The sequence below is a fragment of the Electrophorus electricus genome, chromosome 10 (genome assembly GCF_013358815.1).
Source record: "Electrophorus electricus isolate fEleEle1 chromosome 10, fEleEle1.pri, whole genome shotgun sequence".
In the NCBI taxonomy this organism is placed as follows: Eukaryota; Metazoa; Chordata; class Actinopteri; order Gymnotiformes; family Gymnotidae; genus Electrophorus; species Electrophorus electricus.
The window spans coordinates 22,418,979-22,431,223 of NC_049544.1; the positions used below are offsets into that span (position 1 = coordinate 22,418,979).

The 12,245-nt window shown below is 42.8% G+C and overlaps 2 protein-coding genes across 5 annotated transcripts; one reads left to right on the plus strand and one right to left on the minus strand.

Annotated features, from left to right (window-relative positions):
- Nucleotides 1–1,169: 1,169 nt before the first annotated feature.
- lyrm1 (LYR motif containing 1) lies at nucleotides 1,170–2,854 on the minus strand. The gene is made up of 5 exons (XM_027003095.2): nucleotides 2,680–2,854; nucleotides 2,033–2,200; nucleotides 1,889–1,949; nucleotides 1,619–1,650; nucleotides 1,170–1,515 (listed from the first exon to the last, which is right to left on the minus strand). Exons 2-5 carry the CDS (start codon nucleotides 2,192–2,194, stop codon nucleotides 1,402–1,404), a joined length of 369 nt encoding a protein of 122 aa, XP_026858896.2. The 5' UTR covers nucleotides 2,195–2,200; nucleotides 2,680–2,854; the 3' UTR covers nucleotides 1,170–1,401.
- Nucleotides 2,855–3,084: 230 nt separating this feature from the next.
- On the plus strand, nucleotides 3,085–12,185 carry dcun1d3 (defective in cullin neddylation 1 domain containing 3). Of its 4 annotated transcripts, none has more exons than XM_027003091.2 (5): nucleotides 3,085–3,465; nucleotides 4,776–4,965; nucleotides 5,234–5,305; nucleotides 7,358–7,889; nucleotides 10,886–12,185. In XM_027003091.2, the coding sequence occupies exons 4-5, from the start codon at nucleotides 7,459–7,461 to the stop codon at nucleotides 11,430–11,432; spliced, it is 978 nt and encodes a 325-aa protein (XP_026858892.2). In that variant the 5' UTR covers nucleotides 3,085–3,465; nucleotides 4,776–4,965; nucleotides 5,234–5,305; nucleotides 7,358–7,458; the 3' UTR covers nucleotides 11,433–12,185. The 4 variants fall into 4 exon arrangements, with proteins under 4 accessions (XP_026858892.2, XP_026858893.2, XP_026858894.2 ...); XM_027003092.2 differs by having other exon boundaries at nucleotides 4,828–4,965; XM_027003093.2 differs by lacking the exon at nucleotides 4,776–4,965 and having other exon boundaries at nucleotides 3,085–3,267; nucleotides 3,359–3,465.
- Nucleotides 12,186–12,245: the final 60 nt, after the last annotated feature.

Genomic DNA, 12,245 nt, shown 5'->3' on the forward strand with positions numbered 1-12,245 from the left:
AATCGAGCCTCATTCTTGCTGCAAAGAGCATCACAAACTTGCCTATAAATTTAGCTTGTTTTAAATTACAGAGAATCTACTCTAATTGTGAACACAAGTTCAGAGCTTGTAATCAATTTCAGAATTAGAATCTGTCTTTGATTACTAAAGATTGTAAAATTATTACCAAGATGAACCAATATATTATTCATGTATAAAGTGCAGTTCTTCACCACTGCTTGTGTTACATATATGTGTTCAACATTTAGTAGTTTTCCATATCTTTGTCAAGCTTGAATTACTGACCACTATCTTATTTTTTTGATTTTCATATCAGACTCCACCAATGTGTTATTGCCCAGTGGAGGATGCCGTCCCCGCTAAGTCTGCCTGCTCTCCCTCGTCTTTCCATTGTTTAGGTTTTTCTTACCACTGCGCCTTCCTGTCGCTCTGTAGGGATCTAGAGTTAGACGTCAGTAAATCTGCCATATGATAATGCCTCTGGCAAAAAGAGCAAAGCAAACAGAAACGAACTGAACCGAACGGAGCTGCCGGCGTGCACGATGTACTGGTGTGAAACGCAGGCTCAGCATCCGTGATCAGTCCAGCTGCCAGCTGCGCCACACTGCTGGAGACCATGTGATGTATGATTCTGTAACCTCCGTTGAACTGGTTGATTAATGGGAAAGCTGCTTACACTATCTAATTAGAAAATGCAGCTCACAGCCTTATCTGACTCACTGATGTTGAGAAACCTCCATCGCTTTATTGGGCCATATCCACTAGGTGGCACTAGTACTGCCTGGTTGCAGGACATGCATCTACACTGCATCATGGCTATTTGCATTACTGTTCAATAATCAGTGATGGCCCATAGCTGCAGGTTTTGCCTATCCAGGGTGAATGCCTTCTGAGCAGTGTACTTCCCCTCAGTCTGGGTAGCCTCCACCTCACGGTTCCTTCATCACTTCCACATTTTCATTTTCACTCCTCAAAATACAACCGATTCACTGAACATGTGTTGTGCACTCAGACACTGCAGCTTAAGTTGTCATTACAGACAGGTTTTCTACAATGCTAAATACTAGTCAGCTCCCTTTGGTTTAACCATTAACCAAAGTACTGTCAAATTTGAGTAACTCTACACCAAACCGTACTAGGAATATAAATACACTGTACATCCAGGGCAGTATATATCATTTATCTGTTTATTACATGGGTATATAAATAAATTTACATTCAAGGGAATATATACAGATTTATTCCATTAACAAAAACACTGGTCATTGTCCAGCGTTATGATGCAAGTTTAATTATGAAGAGATTTAAAGTGTTTTATTTCTAAATATTTCACATTCCTAATAATTTAGGACTTTTTAAATGTGCATTCTTCTGTTGGACAATGACAGGTGTGTGCGTGTGTTATGTCTCCTCATGTGACTGTAAATACAAAGGCTTGGCTTGCTTCCTCAGACTCTGCTGGGCTCGTAGTTTCCTGCCCTTCTGAGTGGCCAGACCCATTGGAGGAAGATACACCTGGGGAGGGAGAGAGAAAATTACTCTTTCAGTCCCTGAAGAACTGAGATTCACATATCATTAACTGCCTTCAAGCAGAAGACTTCATTTTAGACAAACTTACTGGTCTTGGGTATGGATTCCTGTAATGCATTCCTGTCATATAAAATATAGAAGCAAGAATCTCAACACTTAAATTCCAGAAGGGCGAGGAGTTGCACAATGCCTTGCTAAATCAAATTATATAATCCTAAAATGAAGCGCTGCACTCCTGGAGTGGAGTCTCAACTTTGGTCTTGGGTTATCTGGATTAGTGAGGGATACTGTTTTGAGGAATCCCTCTTGAATTCATGTTATTACACATGTGGAATTAATGAATCCTTTCGGGACTCACCCATTTCTATTCTTGCTTCACATTCAGCTATGCATTTTTTGATTGTTGCTTGGTCAGTCAGCTGACAGACAGTGAGAGAGAAACGGATCGAGGTGAAATGTTGAAACTCAGAGCTCAGAGCGAAACACCGGTGACGGTCAGTACCTTCTGGTTTTGCCTAAACAGCGCGTGCGCCTCCTGCACTATATACTTCCTCTCGGTCTCGGTGTCTCGCGGCAGCGCAGACTGAGCTTGCCAGCTGCGCACGACACGGAGCACGCGCCGGTACAAAGACAAAACCTCCGTGCGCGTGACGGCCATCGTCATACCGCACTATGGAAAGTAGACATCACGGACGTTACGCTATTTGCACATGTTGGTTTCGTGCTGAAGGCTGACTCTGCACCTCGTCACTAGAGGCGTTTAAAGTAGCGGTTCTGCTACTGGCACGATGCTTGACATCTGGCATATTTTTTGGAAAGGTCGGAGTTGGTTAGATTCACGTGGTCACACCACACAAAGGAATGTGAGGATGAAGATATGGCATGAAAATAGGAAGTCGTGAAGTGGTTCGGTACAATAAAAGTCATTCTTAGCGACAATGCACGTTACACATGTAATTATTCTACATAAAAAATAATCATGCAAAAATAATAGCTAGCTATATGACATATGGTTGATGGCGCGGGATTGAACTGACGTCTAGTGTTGTAAAATGAAAACCCAAGTTTGTAAAAAGAACAGAGATTCGCTCTTGAAAATCTAAGCACTGTTCAGATTAGCGAGTGAGCTAGACAGCAAAACTATCGTACCTCTTATTGGGATTAAGACGAGCGTTGTTGCCAGCAAGATCGCCCTAACACCATCAAATACAGACCCACAATATAATTATCTCCCCGCTAAACAAACCAGCTAGCTAGCTAGATAACGTTTTTATCTAACTACACAGCCAGCCAGCCAATGCTCAGCACATGTCTTCAATCTCGCCGCGGCGCATAAATTATGACGTTTAAATTGTTTGGGCACTTTGTTCAGAGTTGTCAAAAACGCGTAAATTATGCGCACTACATACGGCTGCTCTTCTCCCCCCCCCCCCCCCAAAAAAAAAGTAGTAATAATAATCATTATAGTAAAATAAACGATGGACAACGCTTTAAGAAATAAATGCATAAAAAGGAAAATCAAGTAGATACAGTACATTTACGTTTACGTTTAGTTATAACACTTTGCATAACTTCGATCCAGTCCGGTCCGTTTCGGTCGTTGGCGTCGCCGAGCCTCCAGCGACAGGAAGTGACGCAGGGAAAATTCCCATAATGTTCAGTCATTGACTAAGAACAGGAGAAGAGGAACACAAAGAATTTGTTAATTTACTAAAAGCGATAACATTGTTCATCTGGGTATGTATCTTAGTGAAACTTCAGCGTGTCGATGTAAGCAGCTACATACGTAGTCGCACTTTCCAAAGGCAGATTGCTTCTTGTGACACAGGGGATTTGTGGTTGGTTAGCATTTTAGCCAGGAGCTTCGTTAAAGACGACGCGTCGGGATCTGAAGAGGTGATGCGCTATGAAACTCTCCATAATATCAGACTAAAGGTGAGCTGTTTACTCATTTATGTCAGTCTAGAGGTGGCTTATTAACTAGCTATCAGTCTTAAGGTGAGCTATTAACTCATTTATATCGGTCTAAAGGTGTTATTAACTCATTTATATCGGTCTAAAGGTGAGCTATTAACTAATTTATATCGGTCTAAAGGTGAGCTATTAACTCAGTTATATCAGTCTAAAAGTAAGTTATTAACTCATGTCGGTCTAAAGGTGGGCTATTAACTCATTTATATCGGTCTAAAGGTGAGCTATTAACTCAATTATATCAGTCTAAAAGTGAGTTATTAACTCATATCAGTCTAAAGGGGAGCTATTAACTCAGTTATATCAGTCTAAAGTTGAGTTATTAACTATGAGGTGCGTTATTAACTAGCTGGCTATGGAGCTGACTGAGGTAGCGTTAGCTGAGACTAGGACGTTAACTAGCTGGCTAACGTTAGCTCCATGTTGGCTAAACTAACTAGCTATCAGTTAGCTATCGCTGTCTTGTCCCATTAGGTAAGGAAACAGGATTGAAACAGGTTAGATATAAATGTTAGATATAACGCTCTCCTTTTAAAATGCTTACTAAAGAGGACTTTTTTCAAAATAGCAAATTGTTAACTTTCTTGTCGATGCATAACAGTACCACTAGTTAGCTAACATGCAAACAGGACAGCCTGCTAGTTAGCCTAGCTGAAAAGCCAGTTTGGTGGTTTTTGACTTGCAAGATGAAAGAGATATATATATTTGGTAATAAAAAAAAGTGAAGGATATTAATTAAACTGCTGTCTATCTTGAAAGGTTCAGCCTGTTTTGCCCCAGCCAGGACAGGTATTCACACATACTCTGCGACCTAGCCATCTACTTCAACATAAAGGTCTGTCGAGTAACGTTAGCTACCATGCTGTAAACACAGATGTAATCTGCATAACGCTAGGAGGATATCGAGGACATGACGACGTGGGGCATTGTTATGATACCAAAATGACACCAAGACTCGGTGGCAACCTAATGAGAGTGATCAGGGAACGGTTAGTTAACCTGGCAGCCCGTGAAACAAGGAGCTCTATGTGGGCCTGAATAGAGACCCCAGGGCTCTTTGCTTTTATGGAAGTGTGTGCAGTGTCCTGCCCCAACATGTTGACTCCATGGAGTAAGAGTACTGCAGTTCGCCATTCCTTAAACCACCAATTGTTGTTTTGTAGTGTTTCTATTAAAACATTTGGAAATGGCAAGATTAGTTTATGGGATATGGTGGTGTTTTTTTTTTTTAAATGTGTGAGTAAATACATTTCAAATATTTATTTTGATGGCAGGCAAAGGTGATTGCAGCATTCCATTAGTGAAGTAGAAAATGCTTCTGTGTAGACTCCAGTGCTGTGTGATTTACTCTGCCTGTTGAGGGAACCGCCACTTTGCCTGGTGATGGACAGGATCTCCGGGCGAGAGGGGCCATGTTTGTTTGTGCCTGACCGCCAGGGAGCCTGCCTGCGGCGGGTGGTGTAGGTGAGCGGTGTGTCTCTGGGGAGAGGATAGCACTGTGTGGGTGGCACTGCGGCATTCTACGTGATGTCTCAACAGTACACGGCACTCATTATAAGTCAATATGCTCATCATCTCCTAAAGCACACAAACCAAGTGTGAGAGAGTGTGTGTGTGTGTGTGTGTGTGTGTGTGTGTGTGTGTGCGCGCGCGCGCACGCGCATGAGAGGAAGAGGGAGAAAAATTCCACTTTCTGTTGTTTAACTTTATTCTATCCTTCCCCTGTTGTTAGGCTAGCGGATGCTAAGGTCCTGGAGATGGAGCTCTGTCAGATGACACCAAAGTCCGCTGCTCAGAAGCTTGGGTGAGTGCTCCCTGCTACAGTTTCCATAATGACAGCAGCATTCCTGAATGGTCCACATCATTTACATTGGAGTTGCCATAATGAGGTGCACATTCTGAGGCTGTTTTAACAGCGTATTGAGTACTCAACAGTGGATCCCTCTCTAGTTGTAGAATTCTTCTTGTTCTAGACATTTGGTCGGTGTGGGCGCTGGTGTGCCTTGGGCCGCTCTAGTTGCTAGAGGGCTTCCCCAGTGTGTCACAGGACAGGCTGCTTGCTCGGCTGTGCCATCCACCTTCACTGCTTGCACACGGCATGGATAAATGAATAATATACCTGCACTGCAAATGAATTCAGGATTAAACCAATAGATGCAGAATCATTATTCTTCTGTTTCTATGTAGAAATAGAAATAGTTATTAGGTTTTGTCATAACCTATTATTACTTTTAACCTGGTTTCTTATAAATTCTGCAGTAGCCTAGACTAGAAGTATGTTTATCCATTTGTTGCCATAAATATGTTTATTTATCAGAAGCCTCAGAGGCTGAAAATTTCAATTGTGCAATACTGAAAACGTGTAGAAAAAATGGTTTTCAGAACGCACGACTGAGACCTGGACACCCGTCCGACACACGAGCCCACGACTGAGACCCGGACTCCCGTCCGACACACGAGCCCATGACTGAGACCCGGACTTCTGTCCGACACACGAGCCAACAACTACCGAGTGCCTGGAATCTGTTCTGCTTGTTATGCCATGCCTCAGTTGTTTCAGTTGTTAGGAGGTTGTGTTAATGGATAATATATTTCAATAATGTTTATTTAGTAAATATTTGAAGAAGAAAAGGTTAGCCATGTTTAAAAGCTCTGTTTTAGAAGTGTAGTGGTGTTCTTGTGTTTTCTTAAGGCAGCTGTAACTAAGGTACTTTGGGTTACTAGTGCTGCTCTTTTTACTGGCAGTGTTAGAACTTTGGTTTATTTATTTACCTTATTTGTAGAGTTCCAGATTTAGTAAAATAAAGGAGAGGATTACTCTACAGCTTGAAAGAGTTGGACAAATCCAGTGATCGTTTGCTGTTCTGTGCTGCATAGCTGCTAAGAGGTGTGGATTGACAGAGCTCAGCACAAATGATAGATGTTCACTGTGAGTGTGAGCTTGCAGGTCAGCTGCTGTGTCTGAGCAGGGTACAGCGTAATGTGTTGCTGAGAGTAGCCCTGAATTGGAAGTTGTGCTAGCAGGCAGATGGGAGTGCCACTCTTGCACAATAAACATTTAACCACCTGTCAGGGCAAGCTTTGATTCCTCAGTCAGTCACCAGTGGGAGAATCATTCATCCCACCCTGTGACTAAGAGAAATAAGTTACATCATTGTGTACAGAGCTTAATGATAATCTGGAGATGACTATCTAGACAAAAGGCATTGTATTTATAGCACGAGACCTTTCTTGCACAACACTGCCAAGGCAAAGTATTTATGGGAGAGGTGAGCCATAGGTTGGCACAGTATATAATTTGTTAACCATTATCACCATATTTGCGATCCTAATATCACAGAAAGCTAAACTATTTCTATGGTGGAGTTGACAATCACATGTTCCAGATGGGTGCTCTGTAGGCATTTTATGACTCACATTCACATTGCATTCACATGACCCAGTAAATATAACCATTTGTTTGTTTTGTTTTGTTTTTTAAACGCAGGCCTTTTTAATCCACGTCATGTCCAGGGCTCAACGGTGTGTTTCTATTTTATTGCACATGTTCGAATGTAATTACACTTAAGGTGACTCTCCATCTCTCCCTGCTCTTTTTAGGGGATTGTGACTGATCTAAGTGACTAATTCTTTCCCTTTTGATTTGAATTCATTAGTTCACAGTTGATGCCTCTTATTTTCTTATTCTAAATTATACAGGCACATTGTTTACATGTTTAGGAGCACTATAATCTTTCATTCTGATTTGTCAGGTGATGGTGACTGAAACTGACTCAGTAATTCAGACTTCTTATTCAGACTCATTCTGATTTATTTGTGAATGACAGTGATTCTGACTCTGATTTTGATTCACCAGGGCATGGTGACTGCACTCGGGCGGCTGGAGGAGCAGCGGTGTGTAGCAGGAGCCGACTGGGCTTGAAGAGGAGAGCGAGAGCGAGAGAGAGAGAGAAGGGCATGGGTCAGTGTGTGACTAAGTGTAAAAACCCCACATCCTCTTTAGGCAGCAAGAGCGGTGAGAAGGATTCTGGGAAGTCACATGCGAAGAAAGGAGGCGGCGGGGGCGGGGCTGGAAGTGGGCACAAAGAGGATTCCAAGTTCCCTGCCGACGTCAACGGCACCAAATCTCCGGAGGTTACCGTGGAAACCTCTGTGGCTCCCGTATTGTTGGGGGAGGTGCGGAGGGAGGAGCCTGAACCCGAGGGGGAGGGGCTGTCCATAGCTCGGATAGAGGAGATGTTTTTGCTCTATAAGGATGAACATGAAGATGCCATCTTGGAAGAGGGAATGGAGAAGTTCTGTAACGACCTGCACGTCGATCCGGCTGAGTTCAAAGTCTTGGTGCTCGCGTGGAAATTTCAGGCTGCCACCATGTGCAAGTTTACACGGTGAGGAACGAAAACGTGTGTGTGTGTGTGTGTGTGTGTGTGTGTGTGTGTGTGTGTGTGTGTGTGTGTGTGTGTGTGTGTGTGTGTGTGTGTGTGTGTGTGTGTGTGTGTGTGTGTGTGTGTAGCAGGCGGGGCTGAGCAGGCACCAAATAAAACAGGCTTTTTAAAAATGATTTAATTATTGTAGAAAACAGACTTTTGCTATTCTAATAACACAGTGGAAAATAAGCACAAAACCTCCTTGAAAGGTGCCCTGTGGTTGAGTGGTGTGTGGCAGGGCTGTTCCCTCATCTGGCACACACAAATCTTTTGTTCATTATCACAGTAATACCCTATATTCAAATGAGCACTCCTTAACAAATCAGTCACAGTTGTAGCAGATGTGTTTCCATACACAATCTGAAGGCAGACTGTTCCCAGTGATGACATGGTAGTGGCGTGGTTGTGCCACTGAAAGAAAGAGAACGAGACGTGTCAGGCACAGCAGTGTTTCTGGAGTATTATTATTATTATTATTTTATTTTTTTTTATTGTTTTTTACACGTCACTGTCACTATTGGTTTGAAAGAGGCTAATCACAGAAAGGATGGAAAACGACACCGACTGCTCCTGTGTTGAGAGACTGTAGACTTGGGGCACCTACAGGCTGTTTAAAACATGCTGTTGAGTGTAATTGCAATAAGAAAAGTACACGCCTCGGACATGTCAGTCATCAGGTTGGTCAGCGTTCACACGAACGGTGAAGACCTCCAGCTGTGGTTTGTGTATGTACAGCTATTGAAACAAAGGAGAAATACACCTGAAGATAAATGAGTTTTATTAGTGACGTCTTTCTGCAGATTTGCAGGAATGTTAGATGCTTCCATGTCCCACCTGCTAAAGTGGTTGGGGGAAGTGTGGCAAGGCCCAACTTGAGCCATATATGGATCTAGAGGAGAGGGTGCTCCTTCTCTCCTGCAGCCCAGTGAAAATGGCCTTGAGTAGGGCACGGAAGAAATCCAGCAGGCAGTTTTGACAGGCCTTAGCTGGGTTGGCATGTGAGGCAGGGCCCAGGTTCCCAAAGGTGGGGCATGATGAGCACTCTAACAAGTAAGTTGACATGTTTGATAAGATGACCTGAAGCACTTGGAATTGCCATTGTGTATGAAAGGTGCTATATAAATAAACTTGCCTTGCTTTGCTGTACATTTACCTTTTAATAGTGTAAATGTAACAAAATGAGTCATGCCTGACGTATTATGCTAAAATGTCTCATCACTGTGAAAATCAGCTGCAAGACTTCACAAACTGGATGCATGCATGGACTTGTACATTAAAGAAAGCTCAAGCTGTTACTTTTCAAACCTAGAACTTGTAATACTAATCATAACAGTTGTAATAGTTACCCATTACCGGCCATCCTTCACCAAGCTATATCAAGCTTCTTTTCGTTATTAGTCCAAAGGAACGGCTAAGTGATGAAAGGGAGCATAACACACAATTCAACTCAGCTGAACTATGCATCAGATCGTATCCAGCAACACACAGCAGTAATCATTGTTGGAACCAAGCAGCAGAACACACACTGTTATTGGACTCGTGACTGGCGATCAGTGTCATCATTTTCCTGACTTCAGCTAATCGTATGGGATTCAGCTTTTTCCAGCCAGCTGATTGACCAGTCATCAGGATTCAGCCTTTTCCAGCCAGCTGACTGGCTTGGTGTGTACACTGCACAGCGCTACAGAGCTTTGTTGTTGGTGGACAAGGATAAAGGGGTTAGAAATTGGACTCCTTTCTCAGTAAAGTCAGAGTAGGCTCACCCTTTCTTGCAGAGGCAACCCCCTTTAAAACTGCACAACATCGTTTTAAGTTTCATCTTACAGTGCTGACCAAGCATATGTAGCATCATCTGTCAGTTGAGTTAATTTGTGCAGTTATATATGTCCCATATTTCTTTGCCAAACTGAACATTTGAACAGACCTTCAGCTGTCATTTAGTGTTACTTGGGAAGGTAATTATTCAGTGACATTTTGTTGATGTAGCCCATTATTAAGCACAGGGTTTCTTATTGTGTGCAGTAACCAGACAGGAACTATTAAACATAAAGGAGAAGTTGAACAGTCATACAAGAAGTGTTGTTGTTGGTTTTGTTTTTGGTTTTTTTTTTTTTTTAAGTGATACAATTATTGCTCAAGTGCTTTTGTCATTTTGCTCTGTTTTCACACCAGCAATTTTAAAAACTAGTGACAATGCATTCTGATGATTTCTAAATTATAAGTATCCCAAAGCTGCATGCCAGCAGTGTCCAGTCTTTTCTACACAGGGTCAATGTGACTGCATTGTAACATTCTAACCAAGCAAAAGCACTCCTTGCTTCACCTTTTAATTACCTGATCCCAGTCTTCAAACGACTGAGTGGTTGAAATAATATGCGACCACACTGTCTTAGGAGGTAACCCCTGCTGCAATCAAACCATTGCTAATGGGTCCTGGGTCCTGCTCAGAAATGTAACTAATGATTCAGACATCATTTCTGCCCTGTGGCCAATTAGATTTGTTCTTGTCTGTTGATGTGTCGTTCAGCTTTTTTGCTTGTGTGCATGTGTAAATATTACAGATCTCAGTTATGTTCTATTGCAGTCTGTCCTAACCCTCTTCGGAGGTTAGTTTTGTTTTTTGTTTTTAAACGCTTTTTTAAAATGTTGAAAAATTTGCATATAGGAAAAATAACATGCATTTTTCTCTTTGATTTGCATAATATTGTCACATGGGCTGACATTAGTTGTGTTGTGAATGAATATGAGAGTAGTGGCAGATGTAGTGTGTTTGTGCGTGTGATGACATTATTTATTACTTACCATTTATTTGCAAAATTTTATAGTGGTCAACACACCACTCACTTTTCTCTCTCTGGGTGAGCTGCTCTCAATGGCAGCAGCAGATTTGAGTGGGTTGCTTGATAATGTAGCATGTTGTCCCTTCTCACCACTTCTCTCTGTCTGTGTGTGTGCAGGAAGGAGTTTGTGGAAGGCTGTAAAGCAATCCAGGCAGACAGTCTGCGGGGGATCTGTTTGCGTTTCTCTGCGCTGATGGAGGAGTCGCGAGGGGAGGAGAGCTTCAAGGACCTGTACCGCTTCACCTTCCAGTTCGGCCTGGACGCAGACGAGGGCCAGCGCTCGTTGCAGCGCGCCATTGCCATCGCCCTCTGGAGGCTGGTCTTTACGCTGGACACACCCCCTGTGCTTGAGCGCTGGCTGGACTTTCTGTCGGAGAACCCATGTGGCGTGCGAGGCATTTCGCGCGACACCTGGAACATGTTCCTTAACTTCACGCAGAGCATTGGGCCGGACCTGAGCAACTACAGCGAGGACGAGGCTTGGCCCAGCCTCTTTGACTCCTTCGTGGAGTGGGAGACGGAACGGAGGCGGCGGGAGAGGGCGGAGCAGGAAGAAAGGAGGAGAAGAGAGGAGGAGCAGGAAGAGGCAGGGCTAGAGCATCAGGAGGCAGAGACAGAACCCACCACGGACTGCATGGAGGCATCGGCATGGGGTGGGCTCTGAGAGCAAAGTGTGATGGGAAGTTGTGGCCTGCGACTGAAGTGCTGGGGGTGGATGCTAGTATTACTGAGACCCTTACTCTCCGTTCTTATTTGATGATGATGATGATGATGATGAGTTTATATTTTTAGGCTTTGTTGGGGTGGGCATCCTAATATTTCCTGACTCTGAGTAATTTTATTGAAAGGGCTCCAAAAAACTAAATTGTGTTCTTAAGCACTTGTATTTAAGTTATTGTTTTGTTTTTATTATTATTATTTTTTGCTGGTATTTTTAAAACTTCTGCTCTAATGCCACACCTCTACAGTGGTTCCCATGTCGACAGACGCCAAACATCCCTCTGTTTCCCTGGCAGCAGTGAAACCTTTCACCCAAGAACTGGTTAACATTGTTGCTTATGAAAAGGGACGCATACTAGCTTATTGTTGAGCTTGAACCCAAACCTAAACTGTAGAAATGCTGTAAGTGATGTCATACTGAGGGTGGGATCAGGGAAGGTTTTTAACGGTTACATTTAGCAATGTGTCTTTTGGAGTCACTGGTTATGATCATAAAACAGAACACCTCTCTCTCTTCTCTTTTCTCTTTGTGATGCAGGTTAATTTGGAGTCAAGAGGTTTGTCTGCTGTGACTTTTTTGCGGTTTACAATTTCTCATTCACAGTGGCTTCATTTAAGATTACTTTGTCTGGTTTTATATAAAATGCTACAATTTATAACAAATAAAATGTGTGAAATTGGACAGTGGACCACGAAACGCATTAGCTCTATTCATTTATTTAAGTATCATTTTATTAGTGACATCTAGTGGACAAAC